Source organism: Felis catus, chromosome B4 (assembly GCF_018350175.1).
Source record: "Felis catus isolate Fca126 chromosome B4, F.catus_Fca126_mat1.0, whole genome shotgun sequence".
Lineage (NCBI taxonomy): Eukaryota > Metazoa > Chordata > Mammalia > Carnivora > Felidae > Felis > Felis catus.
The window spans coordinates 136,708,005-136,731,166 of NC_058374.1; the positions used below are offsets into that span (position 1 = coordinate 136,708,005).

The 23,162-nt window shown below is 54.8% G+C and overlaps 1 protein-coding gene and 1 long non-coding RNA gene across 2 annotated transcripts; one reads left to right on the forward strand and one right to left on the reverse strand.

Annotated features, from left to right (window-relative positions):
* The first annotated feature begins 3,563 nt into the window (after positions 1 to 3,563).
* Positions 3,564 to 20,390, forward strand: PNPLA3 (patatin like phospholipase domain containing 3). Its single transcript, XM_006934165.5, has 9 exons — positions 3,564 to 3,886; positions 6,658 to 6,890; positions 8,493 to 8,558; positions 10,881 to 11,090; positions 11,966 to 12,026; positions 14,363 to 14,578; positions 16,450 to 16,582; positions 17,555 to 17,660; positions 18,074 to 20,390. The coding sequence occupies exons 1-9, from the start codon at positions 3,700 to 3,702 to the stop codon at positions 18,146 to 18,148; spliced, it is 1,287 nt and encodes a 428-aa protein (XP_006934227.2). The 5' UTR covers positions 3,564 to 3,699; the 3' UTR covers positions 18,149 to 20,390.
* On the reverse strand, positions 20,271 to 23,146 carry LOC109501838. Its single transcript, XR_002744054.2, has 2 exons — positions 22,971 to 23,146; positions 20,271 to 21,803 (listed from the first exon to the last, which is right to left on the reverse strand). It is a non-coding gene; the product is annotated as an uncharacterized LOC109501838 (long non-coding RNA).
* Between the last annotated feature and the right edge of the window lie 16 nt (positions 23,147 to 23,162).

A 23,162-nucleotide genomic window follows, 5' to 3' on the forward strand; every position in this document is an offset into this window, starting at 1 on the left:
ATGCGCATACACGGAATGTACCGAAGGCGGGAGAAATCTCTTCTTCAGTTCCCGACTGGGACAGATTTGTGAGAGAAGCATAGTTATGCATTAATATAAGTAATGTGACACAGGAGGCTTCATATAGAAATGAAGACCCAAGGGCACTTGGGTGGCTCCGTCGGTTAAGCATCTGACTTTGGCTCAGGTCATGATCTCACGGCTCTTGGGTTCAAGCCCCGCATTGGGCTCTGCGATCACAGTGTAGAGGCTGCTTCGGATCCTCTGTCTCCCTCTCTCTGCCCCTCCCCTGCCTGTTCTCTCTCTCTCAAAAATAAATAAACATTAAAAAACAACAACAACAACAACAAAGAAATGAATACCCAAAGGAAGGGTTCAACCTGAGCGTTTTAATGCTCAGTTTAACGAAGAGTGGAAAGTCGTGGAAAAATATGGGAGGACAAAGGGTAAGAGGTAAGTGTTGTGAACACGGCTGGAAACTTAGCAGGGCCCATTGGCTCAGATTCCTCTGTCCCCGAATCGTTGCAGACAAGCAGGCTCCTCTCCTCCGGGCATAGGGGAAGCCACCTCCCACGTGAGGGTCTGAGACCCGCTTCAGGGTGGGTCAGAGTCCCTGTAGCTGCCATTTCTCAGATTCCTTCAGCTGAAAATATTCACTACACCAAGAAACTATATTCTGGGGGGGGGTGTGTTCTGAACCCCATCGATACGTACAATGGACACTATTCGGCTTTAAGGAGGAAGGAGATTCTGACACCTGCATGATTGAAATTTGAGGACATGGTGTTCAGCGAAATAAGCCCGTCACGAATGGGCAGATGCTGTGTGATTCTGCTTCTTTGAGGTCTCTTGGGTATCAAATCCACAGAGACAGAAAATGAAATGGTGGGTGCCAGGGGCTGTGGGGAATGGAAGAGGGAAATGTTTAATGGGGCCAGAGTTTCTGTTCTATGAGATGAAAAAGTCCTGAAACGGACGGTGGTGTTGGCTGCATACATTGTGAAGGTACTTGGTGCCACTGAGCTGTTAAAAAGTATTAAGGGGCGCCTGGGCAGTTCAGTCGGTTGAACATCCGACCAGCTCAGGTCATGATCTCACAGTTCATGGGGTGGAACCCTGCGCTGGGCTTTGTGCTGACAGTTCAGAGCTTGCTTCGGATTCTGTCTCCCTCTCTCTCGGCTCCTTCCCTGCTCTTGTGCACATGCTCTCTCTCTCTCTCTCTCTCTCTCTCTCTCTCAAAAATAAACATGAAAAATTTATTAAAATGGTAAATTTTATGCTTGGTACATTTCACTACAAAGATAAAGAAGGAGGCGTTGGAGGAGGGGGAGGGGAAGGAGAAAAGTGTGAATTTCAGCCAAAGCTCAGGAGGCTGAGCCCAGGGTGGGGGCTGAGGGGGGTGAAGGGCGGCTGACGCTGGGCTGATCAGGGGAACGCCTTCCCTGAGGCCATTGGTGGCGGTTAGAAAATGCTGAGCAAGGAATATGGAGGCAGAAGGGTCAGAAGCAAGTCAGGGGCACCCAGGGGAGCACAGAAAAAGGATCAGGACACCTGGTAGGTTGATAGAGAAGCCAAACCCTCAGGCTCAGTCCCCGGATGTTGGGGTTTCTTAACTGGGTGAAGGATGCCTGCCCTCATTTTGCCCAGTCCTGCAGGAGGAGGTGAGGGGACTGAGCGAGCACCGTCAGAGCAGACAACTCTGTGCTTTTGGTTCTATGGAGGAAAGAACCCCCAGGGTCCACAGAACCCACCTGCTCCCCTTCACGGAGTTTCGGTGAAGTACAGCCAGTCTCCGTTATTCACAGTGGTTCTATCGCTGTGAATTATGCTTATGCTTAATCAGTGACCCCTGAATTGTTCTTATAGGAGATACAGGGTTGAGTTCCTATGTGCCTCTGGTCGTTAACACTTTTGCCAACCCATCAATACAGAACCTTTAAGTTACGCGTGTTTTCCGTTTAAAAACAGAAGTATAGAAATATATATGTATCTAGATGACTCATTAATATTGAACTCAGAGCCACCACCAGCACTGTAACCTGTGCCTGGACGAATCGTATCTAATGCGGGTATTTTCTCTGCAAGGCACGCACAGCCTTCTCGGACTCGGGAACACCAGACAGCCCTTCAGCATCGTGTGTGGAGCCATTTTAGATAGCAATATCAGCAACAAAAAGCACAAAATGAATCAGCAGGCCACAAGAAGAACACCTGTTTACAACAGAGGAGTTGAAACAAGAAGGTTGGACATCGCCCTGTCTGACCCCAGCTGGGAAGGAGCACATTGTGCAATTCTCTGCCCTGTTCCCAGCTCCCCACTCCCACGGGCACAGGCTCAGCAAAGCAGGGGATGTCTCGGGCTCAGGAAGGGTTGTGGGTGGGGAGGTCATGCGCAATCCACACGTCCAGGCGCTTCACAAGTGGTATTTTGATATTTTTTTTCACGTTTATTTATTTTTGAGAGAGAGAGAGACAGAGAGAGACAGAGCAGGAGCCGGGTAGGGGCAGAGACAGAGGGAGACACAGAATCCCAAGCAGGCTCCGGGCTCTGAGCTGTCAGCACAGAGCCCGATGCGGGGCTCGAACCCACAAACCGTGAGATCATGACCTGAGCCAAAGTCCCATGCTTAACTGGCTGAGCCACCCAGGCGCCCCCACGAGTGATATCTTGAATCCTGACAGGAAGCCTGTCATTTTCAGATGAGGACACTGAGGCACAGAAAGGGAGGGGTGACCTGATTCCAAAGCCCACACTCCTTGTACTCCACACCCCCGTCTGTAGAGAAGGGAGGAGGTTTCTCTGTCCACATCGACAGGGAAGTAGGATGGCCCGGGAGATCCAGACTTCTGGCTCCGGACAGATGCCTAACCTCCCTGTACAGGCTGCTGTGGAAATGCTCTGTGCAGGGCACAAGGGTCAGGGGGCATTTTTGGCACTTCCTAAAGATGCCCGCAAACTCCCTCGTTCCTGCACTGCCCACCCCCCAGCACCGGTTATCCCCAACTTCAACTTATCCATGACACGGTGGAACGGAAACCTCATGTCAGTATCACTCAACGAAAAATCTCTACCACTTGCCAGGAAGTGAAGGCATCACACAAAAAACAAGCAAGCAAGCAAACAAACAAAAATGGCAGGAAAATCAAGCAAAGACCTTCAACTCTGTTGAGACGCTGGTGCCTGCTGGAGGTTCGCGGTCCGTGTGAAGAGGGAAAAGATAGTATCACAGGATCCCAAGGAGCTAAGAGGGCGACTGCTACTTGTCGCTGACTTAAGGGATGGGAAGGAACGGAAAGGGAGCGGTTTCTCTCCAGGACCTGCACGGCCACTTGGGGATGGAAAATTTCCTTCCTCCGGGGACCTGGGGGCAAGGTCCTCTTCTCTTCTCCGCCCCCGCTCTGCCTCCCGAGCCTAGACCCAGGAGCGCCCCCCTCCCCCCTCCCCCTCCTCTCCCTCCCCTCCCCCTCCCCCCTCCCTCCCCTAGCTCTCTGGCGGCCCCTCATTTGCATGGCCCGAGGGGGCGGGGCTGCCGGGCTGACGTCACGCAGGGACTGCTTGAGCCGCGGCCTGGAGGCCACCCCGCGAGCGCGCGCGGGCGCCGGCGCTGCAGGGCGGACCGCGGCCCCGGACCTGGACGGCCGTCCGCGGCGCGCGCGGACCCGAGAGCCCCGGCGCCGGGCCCCCGGAGCGCCGCCGCTATGTACGACCCCAGGCGCGACTGGAGCCTGTCCTTCTCGGGCTGCGGCTTCCTGGGCTTCTACCACATCGGGGTGACGAACTGCCTGAGCGAGCGCGCCCCGCACCTCCTCCGCGACGCGCGCATGTTTTTCGGCTCCTCGGCCGGGGCGCTGCACTGCGTCACTTTCCTCTCTGGGATGCCCCTAGGTATGTCCCGCGCGGGGACGGGTCGCGGGGCGCTCGGTGGAGCTGACATTGGACGCGGACACCGCGGGGTGCATCCCCGGGGCCCCTGCCCGGACAGAGGCTTCCTCCCAAGTGTCCTCTCGCCCTGCGCCTGCGGGTGGCTCACTCGCCAGCCTGGGAGGGGGACGCGCCTGGGGTTGGCTGCCGTGGGCGTGGGAACCCCGAGCGCATCCCCACCCCAACCCCGCCCTGGCGCCCGGGCTTGCGGGAAGCCCTTCGCCCCGGGACTGAGAGTGGGCTCATCTGGAGCGACGCGGAGGAGGGAGCAGGACCGGGGATGGGGCGTCGAGGGTGGAGCTGGCCCCTATGGTCCCCATCAGCTCACAAAGCTTTGGGCGATTTGCCCTGGGTCAGGAGCAGGGCGGGCCTGCCCCCAGGAGCAGGGCGTTGGCCTCTGAGCCGGGGTGGGAGCCTTCTTCTCTCTGGTGACTACAGGGATTGGGGACATCCCCGCTCCGCCCCACCTCCTGGGGGCTGGATAGCCTTTCAGGGGGAGGACAACCCTCCAGAGTTTTCCTGGGCAGGTTTGCTGATTTGAGGTTAAAGGGACAAGGCGGGGTGGGGCGCATGTTGTGTGTGTGTGTGTGTGTGTGTGTGTGTGTGTGTGTGTATTGGGGGAGTGCTAGATATCGTTCCTAGGGGCTGGGGTAGATCCCTGGACATCCCCCATGTCATCCTTCCACCCACCCCCACCCTGCTCAGTGCCGCTGGAAATGAGGTCCTGTGCATTTGAATCTTGTGCTAATGAAACATCTGTGTATGTGGGTAGTTGTGGGAGGGACAGATGTGGAGCTTGTGCCCAGCTGGGCCAAACTAGGGTGTGGCCTGGGGTTCTGAGCCAGCGGACAGGACCTGGGACTGGTGGCAGCTAGAGCTGTTGGCACCCAGAGATCCCCAGACCGGAAGACCGTGCACCTCACTGGCCCCTGCTCAACTTCCTTAGCAGTTTATTCTTTGCCTTTCCTGGGAATGGGGACTGTTAGACTCCACCAGCAGGGAATGACTTTGATCCCGGTGGCCAGGAATCCCCTGCGATTAGATAGGATCAGTGAGCAGGCCTTGGGCCGACTGGGAGGTGGGGATGGAGGGCAGGAATTGTGGCCTCAGGGAGGATTCGTGTGGCCACATAGCCAGTCGGCACACTCTGGGCTTCGGGGGTGATAAAAGACGGCCTTTGTGTGTCAAGGTGGCCTGTGCTGACTCTAGTATAGAGAGGGTTCCTAACTGGCAGAGGACAGGTGCAGTCCTGGTCTGTGCCCTGTAGAACCGAGGGAGGCTTGGGGACCACCAGATCCTTGGCAAGTGGGGTCTGGAGGTTTGGGCAGGAGCCCTGCTTTAACCTCCTGTCTCATTTGGGGACCACTGAGGAAAGTTTCCTAGGGCTGCAACTTGGAAAGAGTTCCTGTGAGTGCTTCTTTTTTTTTTTTTTTTTTTTAATTTTTGTTTTCAATGTTTATTTATTTTGGGGACAGAGAGAGACAGAGCATGAACGGGGGAGGGGCAGAGAGAGAGGGAGACACAGAACCGGAAACAGGCTCCAGGCTCCGAGCCATCAGCCCAGAGCCTGACACGGGGCTCGAACTCACGGACCGCGAGATCGTGAGACCTGGCTGAAGTCGGACGCTTAACCGACTGCGCCACCCAGGCGCCCCCCTGTGAGTGCTTCTAAGCCAGGTGCTTGGCAGGAGAGGCGGGCAGAATGTGCCAGCTGTGTGCAACTTTGCCACTTCCACCTGGGCTCCGTGGGGCCACACGTGTTGGGAGAGTTGAGCTGAGGTCAGAGGTGGGCCGAGACGGGCTGGCTTATGTCTGTCCTTCCGCATCTCAGGATTTATGACCCAGGGGTCAGGGTGGGGACTCGTGGTCCTGCCATGCCAGCGCCGTGCAGATCAGCCAGAGCGGTCCAGGCCGCTGAGTGAGGCTGGACGGAGCACGAATGTGGCCCATGCCCACTGGACAGCGGTAATCCTGGTGTCAGAGCCTGAAGATTAAATCTAGTCCTTTACGAGGAGCCTTCTCTGGGTTGAGTACCTTACAGATGGTAGTGTATCTAATCCCCTCTGTCCCCAAAGTGAAAACGTGCACAATCTGAGACAGAGAGAGGCAGTGAAGCGACTTTCTGAGGTCGCTGGGCTAGTAGGAGCTGGAGGCAGGCTTCGCACTGGGGCCCCAGCCTGCACTCATTCTCTGCTTCCTGCAGTGTTAGGTAGGTCCTTTGTGCTGACGCTCCCTTCCCGAGGAGTTCCCGCTTCGGGCTTTGGGGGCGTGTAGGCGAGAGCGAGCTCCCTTGGGCCTCTGGGGGCCTGTTCCCGTGGCGGGAACCTGGGCCCGCAGTGTCCAATAGAAAGACAGTGCAGCTGCGTGTGCTGTTTCACATTTTCCCAGCCGCCGAGCTGAAAAAAAGCGAAAGATACAATTGAAATGAAAATGTCATTCATCCCAATACAGCCAGCCTATCATTTTCATTTTTACAGCTAATCGATATAAAAACATTATTAATGACATATTTTATTAGATTTTTTTTTTTTGTACGAAGCCTTTGAATTCAGGTGCGTCGTTTATACATCTCAGATCGGACTGAGCCGCGTCGGAAGGGCTCCGTAGCCGCCTGTGGCTGCCGTATTCGTGCAGGACTGGAAAACGGTTGGCAGCTTCCTTGCCGCCTGGTTTCTGGTCACTGCCATCTCCACGGGGCACCATCCTTTGTATATTTGTGTCTTGCCGCCCCCCAGACAAGATCATACATGTGCTCGTGGGCCTCGTCTATGCTGCCAGGAGACGGAACATTGGCATCTTCCATCCGTCCTTCCGCGCGACTAGCTACATTCGAGAACATCTCCACAGACACCTGCCAGCCAACGTCCACACGCTCGTCTCTGGCAGAATGTGCGTCTCACTCACCAGAGTGTCTGATGGGGAAAGTGTGCTGGTGTCTGATTTTCAGTCCAAAGACGAAGTTGTGGATGTAAGCAGTTTGCTTACCCGGGGGATTGTCCAGTAAGAAAAGCGATTTCACTTTGGCTGCAACCCAGAGAGGGCTGTCTTGGGCCACTGGCCTCGTTTCTTAAGACGCAGGGGAACTGGATTAGGGGGGATGCTGGTTGGCTTCCTGCCCCCATGGTGACGTTAACTGGGTGTGCCTCCGGGGGTCGGGTGCTAGCATAGGTGAACCTTGGATGCCCGCAGTCAGTTTCAGTTTCAAATACTACCTGCCCCCCTTCAAGACGTGGCTCGTGACCACGTCTTCCAAGGATCCCGATCCCCACGATGTGTGTTCTGCGATGAGCACATGTGGAGTAAGGTCCCACGAGGGTGGGACTACTCGCCTCTGGCCTAAGGGTCTAGCTCGGAGAAGATCACTTACTGTATCAAAATCCTGTTTATTTACTTATTTTTCTTTTCTTTATTAAAAAAAATTTTTTTTAATGTTTGTTTATGTTTTGAGAGAGACAGAGACAGAACGCGAGTGGGTTAGAGGCAGAGAGAGAGGGAGACACAGAATCCAAAGCAGGCTCCAGGCTCTGAGTTGTCAGCACAGAGCCTGGCGCAGGGCTTGAACTCACGAGCTGTGAGATCGTGACCTGAGCCGGAGTTGGTCGCTCAACCGACTGAGCCACCCAGGCGCCCCTATTTATTTTTCTCTTAAATGTTTATTTATTTTTGAGAGAGACAGAGACAAAGCGTGAGCAGGGGAGGGGCAGAGAGAGAGGGAGACACAGAACCCGAAGCAGGTTCCAGGCTCTGAGCCGTCAGCACAGAGCCCGATGTGGGACTCGAACCCATGAACTGTGAGATCATGACCTGAGCTGAAATCGGATGCTTCACTGACTGAGCCACCCAGGCGCCCCTCAAAATCCCATTTAATTTGGCTGATGCCTTTTACCAGAGTTACTCGGACTATATTGCACTTAATATGCCCCATAGGAGCCAGCAGCCTGGCATGTGTACCCAGTAGCATCTCAGCAGCCAGGATCAACCTCTGTTTAGCCTTGTTTCCAGAAGCCTTGTCTAGATAGCCAGCACTGGCCCGTGCTCGCAGGAGCCGGGTTCTCTCAGGGGGTCGGTCCTGCTTCCCGCCCCGTGGCTCCATGCTACTCAGTGTGCTGGTCGGACCCCCAGCATCAGCAGCACCTAGAAGCCTGTTCAGATGGTAGGTTCTCGGGTGCCTCCAGCCTGCTACGTCAGAATCCTGGGGTAGGCCGTGGAGCGTGTGGGCGGCATGCTTTCCACGTGATTCTCAGGAAGGTCAGCATTTGCAAAGCCCCTGTCTGGTGTCTTCCCTGTCAGTCGGCGACGCTGGGTCCCGTCTGCGAGGGCCCCGTACGGCTCTCTCCCGTGGGGAAAGGGACAGGAAGTTGATACCCACAGTGTTTTAGGAGCTTGTCCTTAGGCCTGAAATACAAGTGTGAGGGTTCGTTTGTTACCCGTTCAGCTTGTTCATGCAAGCACCCCATCTCCAAAGAGCATTCTAGGCTTCTCTGTTCATTTGAAGAAGGCTCATGCTGGCCCAGGGGAATCGAAGACAGGCTGTTCTGGCCTGTAGTTTCACTTCTTTTTGTCTCCTCAGGCCTTGGTTTGTTCCTCCTTCATCCCTTTCTACTGTGGCCTAATCCCTCCTTCCTTCAGAGGCGTGGTGAGTCTGCTTTGGTTTTGTTTTGTTTTGTTTTTAATTTTTTTTTTAATGTTGGTTTTTGAGAGGGAGACAGAGCACGAGCAGGGGAGGGGCAGAGAGAGGGGGAGACACAGATTCCAAAGGAGCTCCAGGCTCTGAGCTGTCAGCACAGAGCCCCACGCGGGGCTCAAACCCACGAACTGTGAGATCATGACCTGAACTGAAGTCAGACGCTTCAGCGACTGAGCCTCCCGGGCGCCCCGAGTCTGCTTTTAAACTAACTGCACAGCTCCTGCCTGCAGAGCACTTGCTTCAGGCAGCCTGGGACCCATCCCCAAATGCAGAGTCTTTTGCTCTCTTGGCCTTTCAGACAGAGGTTCCCTAGCCATAGCCCCCTTCTAGGCTGCCCCGGGGAAACAAAACCACCTTCATGTAGAATTAATTATCTGGCTACCTGGAAGGTAAGCTGATTCACTTAATCTTTGCCAGAGCACCAAGGATAGGTCCCCGGTGCCCCGGTTAAAGTATAAGATGCTTAAGGGTCTGTTACTTCCTTAAGATAGTGCTTTATTCTCAGGGCTTGAGGGTTTCAGCCCACCGTGGGTCCGATTCTGCCCTTTGCGGCTCATGGCTTTGGGCAGAAGCTGCCCACAGGGCTTTGGATTTGGTTCCATTCCACAAGTATGTGTTTTGGCCCATTGCTGAGCCCTACTTGGGATGGGGAAACACAGGCCGAGCTGTCTGTTCTGCAGGCATATATATGGGTTTTTTTTTAACTATTTTTTTAATGTTTATTTATTTTTTTATTATTATTATTTTTAATTAATTTATTTATTTTTTTTCAACGTTTATTTATTTTTGGGACAGAGAGAGACAGAGCATGAACGGGGGAGGGGCAGAGAGAGAGGGAGACACAGAATCGGAAACAGGCTCCAGGCTCTGAGCCATCAGCCCAGAGCCCGACGCGGGGCTCGAACTCCCGGACCGCGAGATCGTGACCTGGCCGAAGTCGGACGCTTAACCGACTGCGCCACCCAGGCGCCCCAATGTTTATTTATTTTTGAGAGAGACAGAGAGAGAGAGAGAGAGAGAGAGACAGAGACAGAGCACAAGTGGGGGAGGGGCAGACAGAGAGGGAGACACAGAATCCAAAACAGGCTCCAGGCTCTGAGCTGTCAGCACAGAGCCCGATGCAGGGCTTGAACTCACGGACCGTGAGATCATGACCTGAGCCGAAGTCGGACGCTTAACCGACCAAGCCACCCAGGCGCCCCAATATGTTAGTTTTTTTAATGTGTATTTATTTTTGAGAGAGAGACAGAGTGCGAGTGGGGGAGGGGCAGAGAGAGAGGGAGACACAGAATCTGAAGCAGGCTCCAGGCCCCGAGCCATCAGCACAGGGCCTGAGGCAGGGCTTGAACTCACAAACCGTGAGATCATGACCTGAGCCGAAGTCTGCGCTCAGCCAGCTGAGTGCCACGGGTGCCCCTAAGGCGAGCATGTCTTCATGCCTAAGATGTGGCTGAGCATGGGCCGTTCTCTGCACTCGTTTAGGCCTCGGGAAGGATTGGCTGGGGAGTCTTCCGGCTGTGATACTTGAAGGCCTTCCTCTGTGGGCACAGACAGCTGAGCTGTGATGGCCTTGGATTTGGGAATCATTCTAGACTTCACTTTGATGGGTGCAGACTTTGTCCAAATTGTACCAAAACCTGCCTGTGCCAGCCTAAAGTTGCGGGAGGATATGGATGTAGGGTAATTGATGCCCACAGTAGCTGATCCCAGATGCCACTAGGCCGTGGATACAAAAAATGTTTTTCTGGCTGCCTTGATCCCAGGTTCACGGCCATTTAGGTCTCCAAAGCTCCTCAAGGTGCTCGTTCTGATTTTCCAAGCAGCAAGAGGGGTCTGGAATCTAACCCATGACCTCTGTCACTTTCACGGCAGGGTCTACATCATACTCTGTCTCCAGCGCACACAGAGCTCCCGCCCAAACAGATCCCTTTCATGCGAATTATATGGGTACACCTAGAGGTGGCCTCCTGGGCTTCAGACTTGGCCAGCACGATGTGGGCTGGGCTCCAGCCTCTGTCCGCCTCGTCGCCAGGCACTTTTTGTGCGGTGCACAAACTACACAACAGGATATAGCAATCCTGAGTGCCAGCCTAGAGCCTGGCCTGGCATAGAAATGTTCAATGAGGATTTGTTGATGGAAAGTTTCCAGAACCTTGTCTTCTCACCATACCAGCCTGAGGCTCTGAGAGGCCTCTCCCCATAATCTGAAATACACATAAAACACCAGCCCGGAGTTTCTGACGCTAGGTCCTTTTTTCTTCCCCATAAAAGCGATACGTGGATGGAGGAATAACTAACAACATCCCCTTCTTTGATTCCAAAACGACCATCACCGTGTCCCCCTTCTTTGGGGAGTATGATATCTGCCCTAAAGTCAAGTCCACAAACTTTCTTCACGTGGAATTAACCAAGCTCAGTTTGCGCCTCTGCCCGGAGAATGTCTACCTTCTAATACGAGCGTTATTTCCTCCAGATCTCAAGGTGAGTTGGGGGCCGTGTGTTTTGGGGGTGCAGCTCTTCTCTTATTCCCCATTTGCCGGGATATCTACCAATGGCTCTTTCCACAAATGGAATCGGATCCCTCCTCTCCCTCCCCTCCCCTCCCCACCCCCCCCTCCCCCCAGGGAAAAGGAACTCAGGGAAGAGTGTCTGTCCTGGGAGCTCAGTGCTGCCCCACTCTGACCACTGGAATCACCTGGGAAGATTTAAACAGCCCTGTAGCTCAGATCCCACCTCCAAGGGGCTCTGATTCTTATCTCCAAGTGTGGGCAAGAACCACACGACATTTGGTGGTTTAATCTTTCTCGATTGTTGTAGGAGGTTTCTTCTCCCTAATATTCAAACAAACAAACAAAAAATAAAAACAGAAAACCAAAACGTAAAACGTGTAAACTCTGGACACGAATGGTGCTCTGGGGAGAAGGAAGGCTGTGTGTAGGCTGTTGTGTGGACTGCGTGTGTTCCAGGCGACAAGGGGAGGCTGGACCTTGGTTTGCATGTGCGGTTTGTATTCAGAGGAGTAGAGACGGCTGCCGTTAACTGTCCCAGTGACAGCTGGAATGGGCCCCGGTATTTGTTAGGGTGGAGGCTGGTCTTGGGACAGAGGGGGCCCGGAGAAACCAGCCCCCGTCGTGCTGGGCCACCAGCAAAGGCTCCACGGAGGGGATGTCCTCTGAGCCCAGCCTTGCATGAAAGTGGAACTTGTGCTTATTCAGAGCACGGAGCCCTTTGTCCAGCGTCTCTGGGGCTGTGCTGGGCCATTGAGCAGCTCGGAGTGGGGAGGGTTCTTCCGTTTGTCTCGGGAGCCTTCGGAATGGCCCCCTCCACTGCAGTGACCTTACTCGATGTGTTGCCAGGTGCTTGGAGAGATATGCCTTCGCGGGTATTTAGACGCCACCAGATTCCTGGAAGAGAATGGTACGTATGGGCGAGGTGGGGGGCAGACGTGTCCTTCTAACAAGCTTTTCGTTAGCAGTCAGCAGCTGGAGGTTGAGGTTAGGTAGAAACTCAGGGCTGAGGGTCTTCACTTCGCAACCTGCTTACCCCGCATGTTAGCGCTGTGAGAGAGGACATCTTTGTCCCATTTTATAAAGGGGGAGATGGATGTGAGCCAGGGGCCACACTGCACTCACTGAGCGGCAGGGCTGGGGCCGGGACACCGGGTGTCACAGTTCCAGGGCTCTCTCCCTCCTTAGTGCCACCTGTCTGAACCGTTCTGTTCGTTTTTCTTTTCTGCTCGAACTATTTTGAATGTTTCGGTAAACAAGAGAGGAAGTTAAGCAAGGTGTCCGGCCCTGAGCCCCAAGTTGTCTCCAGCCAGGTGTGGGTCACACCCACAAGGTCAGCTGACGTCCTTTGTGGGACAGGTTCCTGCCTTCGGGTCATCTGGCTGGTCTGGGCTGTGGGAGTTGGGCTCTTGCAATATTAGATGTATTTGGAGCTATTTTTCTTGAATACTAAACGTTGGTTCCTGGGACGCCTGGGTGGCTCAGTCAGTTGAACGTCCGACTTCGGCTCAGGCCGTGGTCTCACAGTTGGCGAGTTGGAGCCCAGCGTCAGGCTCACCACTGGCAGTGCAGAGCCGCCTTCGGGTCCTCAGTTCCTCTGTCTGTCTCTCTCTCTGCCTTTGCCCCGCTTGCGCCCTCTTTAAAAAAAATAAAAATAATAAAAGTACGTATGTTTTCTGTGTGGCTTCTCGGAATTAGTCTTTGGCCAGACCAAGGAGAAGTCATGGTTAAAAGGACATACACGTATCTGTCCACTCAGAAAGCGTTGACTGCATACCTTCTAGGTGCCAAGCTATTGGCTCTGTGCCAGGGATGCCACAGTGAATAGGCAGATGTGGCCCCTGCCCTCCTAGAGCTTAGTCTGGTGGTCAGGTGGGCAGATAAGTAAACGGAAGGATGACGTGTGCCGAGTGCCCTGATAGGAAGATTCAGGATGCCGTAGGACCACGCAGGAGGGATCTGCATGGCCTGGGGGAAGGCATGACTTCAGGAAGATGTCAATCATGTTGCAACTCTGGGATGGATGGGAGCGTCCTACTCACGGGGGACACGAACAGGAGGCTTGCAGACCACAGAGAGCGTGGTTGGTTGGAGGATGGGAAGAAGGCGCACGTAACTGGAGTGGCAGGGGGTGGGGGACGCTGAGAGGTGGGCAGAGAGGGGGGAGGGGCAGGGCTGGACCTGGCTGACTCCTGACGCCTGCAGCCATAGGGAGCCACTGAGGGTTGCTGAAGCAGGAGTGAGGGAGGTCAGCAGAGGGCTTTGGCTGCAGGTGGAGAGGGCAAGATGCTGGTCTCTGGGGGACTGGCGAGGCCCGAGGGGTCAGGGCTCAAAGATGACCAGTTAGAGATTCAGGAAGGGGAAGAATCTGGAACGAAGTCCCGGGTCCTGGCTTTAGCAGCCCGGGCAGGGGATGCTGTGTCCCCCGGTTCAGGGCTCTCAGGACGGGGAGGGAACGTGTTCTTTGGGAAGGGTGGCCTGCTCCTTGCGGGCCGGGTGGGTGTGCAGTGCCCCAGGGACATTTTTGGCCAGTTGTGCTGGAGGCAGTTGATGTCAGGGCCCAAAGTGCTGGAGAGCCGCCTGGGCTGGGGACGGAAGTTGGAGGGAACCTGGGAATCGGTGACAGCAGCAGACCCCTTAGGGTCACACTCAGGTGATTCAGTGACTTTCCTAACTCGCTGACTTTGGGCAAACCACCTCCCTCCCAGGGCCTCTGTTTCTCCATCTGTAGCAAAGGGAGTTTGGATTAAGAATGTCCAGGTTGGAGTCTTGGTAATTCCAAAGCCTGGCATTTGCAGCTTCTGTGCTGGGTTTGAGTCTAAAGATGTAAGTGGGGCCCTCAGCCAGGCTGGCCCGGGTAGGGGTTGTCCTCTGGGAACAGATTATTATGAAGTTCCTAACTCAGGGCCCGCAACACAGGCTTAGCCGGTGGTTCAGTCGTTACCCGTTAATTAGAATTCCCGTTTTACCTTCATGCCCCCTCCTGTGGCTGTGGAGCCCACACGGCTAGTGGGTGATCAAGCCAGAGCCAGCCGAACTCACATCTCTCTGGCTTCAAAGCCCCACCCTTCTTTCTCCCTGGCAGGGAACGCCTGCCCTCGTGGATCCCCGCCCTGCCTCGTACTTGGCTGGCAACAGGCCTACGGCCCGTGGCTTTGCCCCCACGTCGTTCTGTGGGTGGGTGTGTGAGCAGTGACCCCGGCCGCCCAAGTTCACCTGGTGCCTGGTTTCCCGCACCCTCGGTAGGCATCTGCAGCGGGCCTCGGCCGGGCCCGAGTTTGTCTCCAGAAGAGTGGGGCTTCCTCGCGCCCCCCTCGGAACACACGAGGCCGGGGTCTCCCCCGAGGGCGGCTGCCTGGGGGACGAAGATGGAGGGAGACGAGCTGCTGGACCACCTGCGTGTCAGCATCCTGCCCTGGGACGACAGCATCCTGGAGACCCTGTCGCCTAGGCTCACCACAGGTACCGGCGGTTCGGTTGGCGGGGATGGCAGGCGGTGTCGTTTCCCGTGACAGCGACCCAAGGGGCTTCTTTTCTGTGTGTTGTGGAGGAAGGTGACCCGGCCCTGCAGGAGATGGAGAGGGCGGGGTGTGGGGGCCCCGCTCCTGGTGCAGGCCCATCACCCCCCTCGGGCACCTTGCTCAGTCTCTCTTCCCGTGGGGTCATGGCCAGAGGGAAGCTGACTCCAGCTGTTTTGAGTACCAGGCACACTGGATTTCCGGGGGCCACGGGGGTGGGTCTGCTGCTTCAGAACCGCTCTTTGGCTGCCCACCCGTCTCAAAGCCTTCTTTCTTGAGGATCCCCCGCCCCGGCGTTTCCCTGCCTCCCCAACAATGTTGAATCTCCGTTGGGTGGCGATATTTTGTTTTTAAGTTTTTTTTTTTTTTAATTTTTTTTAACGTTTATTTATTTTTGAGACAGAGAGAGAGAGAGCATGAACAGGGGAGGGTCAGAGAAAGAGGGAGACACAGAATCTGAAACAGGCTCCAGGCTCTGAGCTGGCAGCACAGAGCCCGACGCGGGGCTCGAACCCACGGACTGCGAGATCGTGACCTGGCTGAAGTCGGACGCTTAACCGACTGAGCCACCCAGGCGCCCCTGTTTTTAAGTTTTTTTAATGTTTTTATTTATTTTTGAGACAGAGACAGAGCATGAGTGGGGGAAGGGCAGAGAGAGAGAGGGAGACACAGAATCCAAAGCAGGCTCCAAGCTCCGAGCTGTCAGCACAGACCCCGACACGGGGCTTGAGCTCACAGACTGTGAGATCGTGACCTGAGCTGAAGTCGGACGCCCAACCGACTGAGCCACGCAGGTACCCCAAGTGGTGATCTATTTTTATCACATCATCAACTATTCGGTGGACAGGAGTGCACAAGCCAGCTTCAGATCAGGCACTTGGGGAAATTCAAAGACGGACGGGACATCATCCCTTGCCCCAAGGCACCAACACCCCTACTGTGATAACCGTGCAAGCCAGCAGCTGCCTGGGTTAATGTGATCTGAGGTGTCGGGAGGTCATTACAAAAGGGTGACAGCAGGTGGCTTAGTAGGTTAAGTGTCTGACTCTTGCTTTTAGCTCGGGTTCTGATCTTGTGGTTTCAGGAGTTCTGGGATCTCCGCCGGCAGCACGGAGCCTGCTTGGGATTCTTTCTCTCTCTGTCTCTCTCCCCCTCCCCAACCCGTACCGTTTCTGTGTCTCTCAAAATAAATAAACAAATTCAAGCAAACAAAAAAAAAAAAGGAGGGGAGGGGTAGCAGGCCAGAGGGTTCCAGGCAGAAGGAAGCAGAGTGCGGCTGTAGGTCCAAAGAAAAGTTCATAAAGTCGATGGGGTATTTGGGAAGTTTGTGTATCCCACCAAAACTAGCTATTGTTAAAAATGTTTTTAATGCTTATTTATTTTTGAGAGAGAGAGATAGAGAGAGAGACAGACAGACGAAGTGTGAGCAGGGGAGGGGCAGAGAGAGGGGAAGACACAGAATCCGAAGCAGGCTCCAGGCTCCGAGCTGCCAGCACAGAGCCCGAAGCAGGACTTGAACCCATGAACTGTGAGGTCATGACCTGAGCCGAAGTCGGACGCTCAACCGACTGAGCCACCCCAGCGCCCCTAAAAATGGTTCTCATTTAAAAGAGAGTTGTTCGTTGGGAACCCTTTGTCCTGTGGGCTATCGAAGGGCTCTCCTGGGCTTACTCCCCGTTGGATCGCATTTGTGAATGCGTCTGATTCTTTGTACGCCAGGATTTATGTATTTCACAGAGATTCCAAGCACTAGCTGGACGAGGTGGTTTGGTGTTCACACTGGTGGGAGGCACGCCTCCAAATTGTATTTTTCAGCTCTGAGGGAAGCAATTAAAAGCCAACAGAGATGCATGAGCGGGATTTGCAACTCCTTGCCAGTTAAGATCTTGTCCTTTGCGATGCTGCCTTGTACGTTGCCCGTGGAATCTGCCGTTGCTGTGGTCCAGAGGTGAGCGTTTTTGTGTGGCTTTGTGCCTTCCCCCCTGGTTGGCTGCAGATGGGGAGAATCCACGTGAGCGTCTTCACCCGTGGCCTGGCTCCTGGTAGAGCGGGATGGAGCTCCCTCTCTGTAAGGAGCTCCCCGAAAGGTGCCTCACTTTTCTCGATGAAGAGCCCCCCTCTTTTCTCGATGCTTTTCTCGTTTGCTCCCTCTTGTAGGTCTGCGCTTTTCATTTGGGGATTTTATTCATGGTGTGTCTGGAGGGCATGAGGCAGACTCTTGAATTCAGGGTATTTGTGTCACGTCTGCTTTCTTCAGATTCACGTTGGCGTTTACGGTCTTTTTAAGGGGGTTGGTCGGCATGGCCTTCCGTCCACCTTTTAGAGGCCAGACCACCCTTCAGAATCCAGCTCAGTCCTCTCGTCCTTGGTGAGCCTGTCCAGATCCCTTCCCCGCTCTACTGAATTAGCCGTCTGCTCCCCGACACCTCTGCCCTGGGGTGGGGTCTGATCAGGCGTTTACAAAGCCCACCACAGGGGTCCTTTTGGTGACCTGGGCGTCAGGGGTCGGGGGAGTCTGCTGGGCTGCAACACAACCCTGGGCTACCTTGGCTACGAGATTCTCTGCATAAGCTACAGCGGGCACCTTGCCCCAAGGGGGAAGCCTGGCAAACCAGGCCCTTTTTCTTTTATTTCCACGTGTACCCCTTGAGCTTTCTGGAGCCCAGAAAGCAAGCCCAGAGTGACCTAACTTTGCTCTGGGGCTTTTACGTCGGTTTGTCTTTGGTTGACCGTCCCTAATCCACCTCCTGGGATTGATCAGATTAGAATTAGAGGAGTGCCTCTGGCGGTTTACCTGGACAAAGGGCATGGTGGTAAGATACCCGCCTTCCGTTTTGGTTTTGTGTTTGTTTGGGCTCGTTTTCATGCGGATACATGTGTGTGCGTGTTTTGTGTCTGTGTCTTGTTTTTATCCCTGCAGACTGGTGACGTGGCTTCCAGATATTCCTGAGGACATCCGGTGGCTACAGTGGATCACCTTGCACACGTGTTCTCGAGTGGTGACGCATCTCTTCCCCACGCGCCAGGTAGATGATTTGGTTGTGGGTGTGTGGGTCTGGCAGGCACCCCTTTCATCTGGAAGTGGGGGTATGTGTGCCTAGTCACGTAGATTCTCGTCGGACCTCAGAAGGAGGAGGCCTGGGGATGGCACGCGGTGCAGGCTGGTGGGTGAGCTGGTCTGTGTGAGGAAACCGATGGGCTCTGTTGTGCCCGTGGGCGTCCAGTGGGAAGTGTCCAGGTGGCTGGGAGGGCCACAGGCTTAGAATCCCAGGATGGTGACATCACCCCAGCACGGAAGCATGGGGGACGCCGTGGCTTTGGACACCACCACCCAGAGGCGCCTGGAGCATGCATGGTGGGGCGCTCAGCTTTGGCTGGTGGTATCCCTCCATCCTTGCCGAGACTGAAGACCTGAGTTAGTGTCCTTCATGTGTTTCAGACCCCAGGTACCGGCAAGCAGCCAGCAGCCTTCCCCGGGGAACATGAGGGCGTTTCTAGCCTCCCGGCTCCCTAGCGGACCTGCACACCTGTGGACGTCCAGTAGGGGCCAAGCCGCTCACCAGCGCCACCCTCCTGTCCGGCCTGGCCTTTTGGGGCTGGGGTTGGGCAAGACCCCTACTTCCCTACCCTCCGAGGGCAGACGAGTTTCTGAGTCATTTGAGGAGACAAGTTTAGGACGTCCTCTCATAGATGCTAGGCCTTTCTGATCTTTGCATGGGTACTTGCACGCTGGTGTCTAATGCTCCAGTGTCTGTGACGCGTGGGGTCCTGCCTCTGTGCCGAATTTACAGATTGTTGAAACCAAAAGCGATGTACTGTGTTTACGAAAAGCCAGGCTCAGGCTAAGCTACTTTAGGGTGTGTGTGTGGTGGTCGAGAGCATAAGGAAGTCTGATATGTAAGTTCCTGTGTCTGTTAGCTCATCTGGCTGGGAAGTGGCAACGGGAAGCCTGGTGGGGAGGGGCATTGCCAACTCCGTCTTGTAGCCCTCCCAGCGCAGGGTTCTTCACACAGCCGGTGTCGTGACAGGTGGTGGGAGACTTGTGGCTGGGGGCTGGGCTGCCCGTTGTGCAGTCTTGGGGGCTACAAGGAAGAGAAACGTGATCCCATCTCCCATAGAGGAGGTGGTCAGTGGGGGCGGGGGGAGGGGGGGCAGCCTTCTCCAGGGAGGGCGCTGCTGGTCATGGCCATTAAAAGGCGGTAACTGACTTACGTTTTGGAACACTTTTTTGCCCTAGCCTAAATATGTGATAAGAGTTTTGCATCAAATATACAGGAATCTTATTATCTGTTGCATTATAGGTTATGTGAATCAGTGAGGTGTTAGCAAGCCTTAGGAAAAATCCGGTGCACAGACAGGCATCCCGGGCCCCCACGCAGGAGCCCAGCACAACAGAAGGGGCTTGTGGTCTGCGCCCCTTTTTCCTCAATGGCCCCTTCCCGCTTCTGTACTCCCAGAGCCTCAACAGAGACAAAGAGACAGGGACCTACCTTCTCCCCAGGTGTGGTTTGTCAGCAAGGACAGAGTAATGTGACTCAAGGTGAAATGTGCTGTTTTCATTTATGCATTCGAGTGGAACAGAAAAGACACTGATCCGCTCAAAATCCTCAGCATCAGCTCACAAAGCTGCAGCCGTCACCTATGCTGTGTAAGCATGTTGCAGCTGAGGAACCAGCAGGTTCAGACAGAGCACTTCCTTGCAAACACATCCCCTTGAAAAGGGAATGTGGTTCTAGGAACAGCCTCTGTGTGAGCCTTGAGCTGCCATGAGATTGGGACCTCCCAGGCAGGCTCCTTGTGAACATTCGGGGCCACCGCCCAGCGCATAGAACCCCGCTTTGTGGCTCCTTGCTGGGTCCTTGTGTCTCCAGGATGTGGGCACCAAGGCTCCTGTTCTGAGAGCGCTTTGCCCCCTAAGTGAGGCAAGGGCTCGTGAGCGGTAGGTTCACCCCGCCTCTTGAGCCCCGGAGCAAGGCACTGTCCCCCTTGCTGAGCTGGCCTGGGGGTAGGAGAGGCCGGGTCCACACCCACCTGGGCAATTTGGAGCATACCCTCGCGCCTTGCCCTGAGCCCCCGACTCTCAAGTTTCCCGATCACCGCAACTGTTAACGGCTGGTAGAATGACACGCAACTTATTTTCTTACTACTTTTTGAAATGGTTCGACCTCCTGAAAATGAACACGTGTTTTATCGTTTTTAGAAAATGTGTGCTAAGACAAAGAAGGATAATACTCTTTTAGAAATGGCCAAGGCTCCACTCACCACCTGTGCCTTAAATGCCACCCCACTCGCACCCCCCACAGGCCCTCACCTCTCCGGCACTGCTGAGGGTTCTTCTCAGCGCGGAAACACATTCTGAAGTTCCTACCACCTTAGCAAACGAACCCCTTCCTCCTTATATGGTACATTTGTGCTCTGGAATTTTCCACTGTCAGGAATCATCACTGTGTAGTCTACTGAATGCCAGGGAGCCACAGTCTTTATTTGGGGAACAGATAATGGCACTTGGTGCAGAGCATGAACCTAGCCTTGGTTTAACCATGACAACAGCAACAACAACAACAAAAGGTGTGCATGTGGGCCTATGGAGAAAAGACTGAAAGCATCTTCAGCAGAAGCACTGACAGTAGTGATCATTATGCTGTTATCTGTAATCGTAGTTTATTTGTTGCACTTGTGTTTTGCAAATTTCTATGGTAAATTACTTATCACTTCCACTGGAAAAGATCTCCTAATAAATGTGATGTTGAAACGTTTTCCGTCGGGTCTGCGTCCTTTCCCAGAAGGCTTGCTTTCGTTTTCTTCCCTTGAGCCCCTTCAAATGCTCCCCCTCCCCCAGGTTTATGGCCCTGCCAGCCAGGTGGTCTCCACATGGACCCTATTCTAGACACTGGCCCAGACCCTCCCCTAGAGTCCCTCTCCTTCTGGGACCCCAGGCTGTCCTGAGTGCTGGGCTTGTCCCCAAGGTTCAGCCTTGCCTGCTGTGCTGAGAGTTCACAGCTGCATCTGGGGGCCTCACCTTGAGGGAACCCCCCCCCCCGTCTCTGAGCCCACCTGGCCACCTCCACTGGCCATTCCTCGGCTACTCACCAGTATAACCCTCCAGTGCACAACTGCCCTGTGCCTGTCAGATTCCAAGTCACCTGAGCTGGGCACCAGAGACTCCTTGAACCCATTCTCCCCCGCCCCCTCCAGCTGGTCCCAATCTTGCTGGACTATGGAACCCAGCCTCTTGTCCTGAGCCTACTCACTGGATCCCATGCCCGGCGGGTGCTGTGTGGGGTCACACGCTCCCGCGAAGCGCCAAGGCTCACCTCCCCTGACCTCGGGGGTAGCCTGGATCCAGGTCGGAGCCTGCTCCTCTCTGGCTGCCTGCCCGGATCCTAACAGTCGTGTTCCAAGCTAAGAGGTGAGTGACCTCTATGGGCATCTGTGGGAAGACCCAGTGTCCCTTCCTCATGACCTCTGAGATTTGAGGTTTCATTTTATTAAGGGAGCCAGTGTAGTCACTAAACTGCATTTCGACTACTCACGGGGCCAGATCTATACTTCGTGAACCAAGTTTCTCAAAAGCTGGTGTCCTTGCGGGTATCACTAAGGGATTTGATCAGTTAGGTTAGTCTGGGTTAGGTGGCCTTTAACAAAGATTCCCCCAGAAGGTTGATTTCTTAAACTGCATACCCATCAGACTTGGCTGGCCTAGCCTGAGACTGTCCCCCCATCTGGAGGGTCACTGATTGCAGCGACAGTGGGAAAGGAATATGGTGCTCAAACGTTGTCATCCAGAAGTGATAACTATCCCTTTGGCCTTCAACCTGTTGACCAAAGCAAGTCACATGGATGGGGGCGGGGAAATGCTACTCTACCTTTTGCCTGATGAACACTGTCACCGAGGGCTGAAGAGCCTCAAAAACCGGAACCCAAAGTCTCTATGACCCAATCAATTCAGGAAATACCAGCTTCAAGAAAGTGAGATAGACGTACTGCAGGACTTCTCAGAGCCTTCAATATGTTAATGTGCATTCTGTCAGACATAGTGTTTGAGGATAAAGCTGTCTGTGTTCCTGATGTGGCTTCTGTCACTCTGTCACCAGTGCCTTGTACACAATAGGCTCTTGAATATTTGGCTCAGGACTCATTGCCATCTGCAGGTCAACCTCATGGATTACCTTTCGGAAGACAATAATGAAGGAGAAAATGCAGGAAGATGTAGTTTATCCAGTGTCTGCAGTGAGCCAGGCCCCACGCTTTAGCTCATCAAATCCTCAGTATACCGCCATGCCTTAGGAACTGCTATCATCCCCGTTTTCCAGATGAGGAAACAGGAACTGGCAGAATGAATTCTGAGCAAGTGTCTAGCTTGTGTGACTTGTGCTTAAAAGTCTGCTCCTAGATTAGCTTTGAAAATGTCCAAGTTTTCACATCTCCAATAGCCTCTTGAGTTTGAGCTGGGGTTCAGGAGATACCAATAGACTCACTTTGGTGGTCAGGGACAGGTTTCCTGAACCCCAGGAGCGGGGTGGGTGGGTAGGGGGGGGGAGTGTAGATGGGTAGGTCAACCTGCAAGGGGTGCTGGGAGGTTAGGACTTGGTCCTAGCAGCGCTGGCTTGGGTTTCTTCCCAGGCAAGAAGGGGAATGTGGTCTCCAGGGCCCCTGGGGACTTGGGGTGCTATTTAAATGGGAGAGGGTGTCAGGAACTCTGGGAGGGGGCGGGAGGGGGAGAAGAAAAGGAGTTGAAATGATACTGTTATCAGAAGGGAGAGGACACATCATATGGTCCCTCTTCCCTCTTCCCCCATCCCATCACTCAGCTGTTTCTCCCTGCTTTCATCACTACACGTGGCTACTATTTACGACATGGTTTTGACGGAGGGAAGGGGGCTGCTGCCTCCACCGAGGGGCGAGGGGCGAGGTGAAGCCCCGTGGCCATCCGGTTCTCCGCCCCTGGCCCGTGCCCGGGGGGGGGGGGGAGGGGGGGAGTCCCTGCTAGCACTTATGGGCTCCGTTGAAAGGACGATGGTCGTGCACCTACGGCCCACCGAGAGCCTTGTGCTGTGCCGGGCGTTGTCACGCTCCCTGATTCCTATCCAGAGACGCGGTATGACCCTCTCCTTCCCTTTACCAAACGGGGACAGCCCTCGGGGGCTTCCGCGACTGTTAGGACCCGGGCGGCCGGCCGGAGGGGGGCAGGCGCCGACCCGGATCTGTGCTACCCCCGAGGCCAAGGGAGGCGAGCCTCGGTGGTTCGCGGGAGCGTGAGGCCCGCACAGCATCCGCCGGGCCGGGGCGCCAGGAGGACTAAGGGAGGACCCTGGCTGAAGCCCCGGCGCACCCACCAGCGGGTTTGCTCTTTCCCGGGGGCGACTCCGGACTCCCGCTGCCTGGGATCCTCACTCCGACCCGCGCCCCACGCGCCAGCAGCTACACGGGCGTCTTTGGAGGCTCGGCGCTTGCGCGGTCTCCAGGTCGCGGGACTTCCCGAGGTCCGTGCGAACATCCGGGTCATGGGCTCTTAAGGACCAATGAGC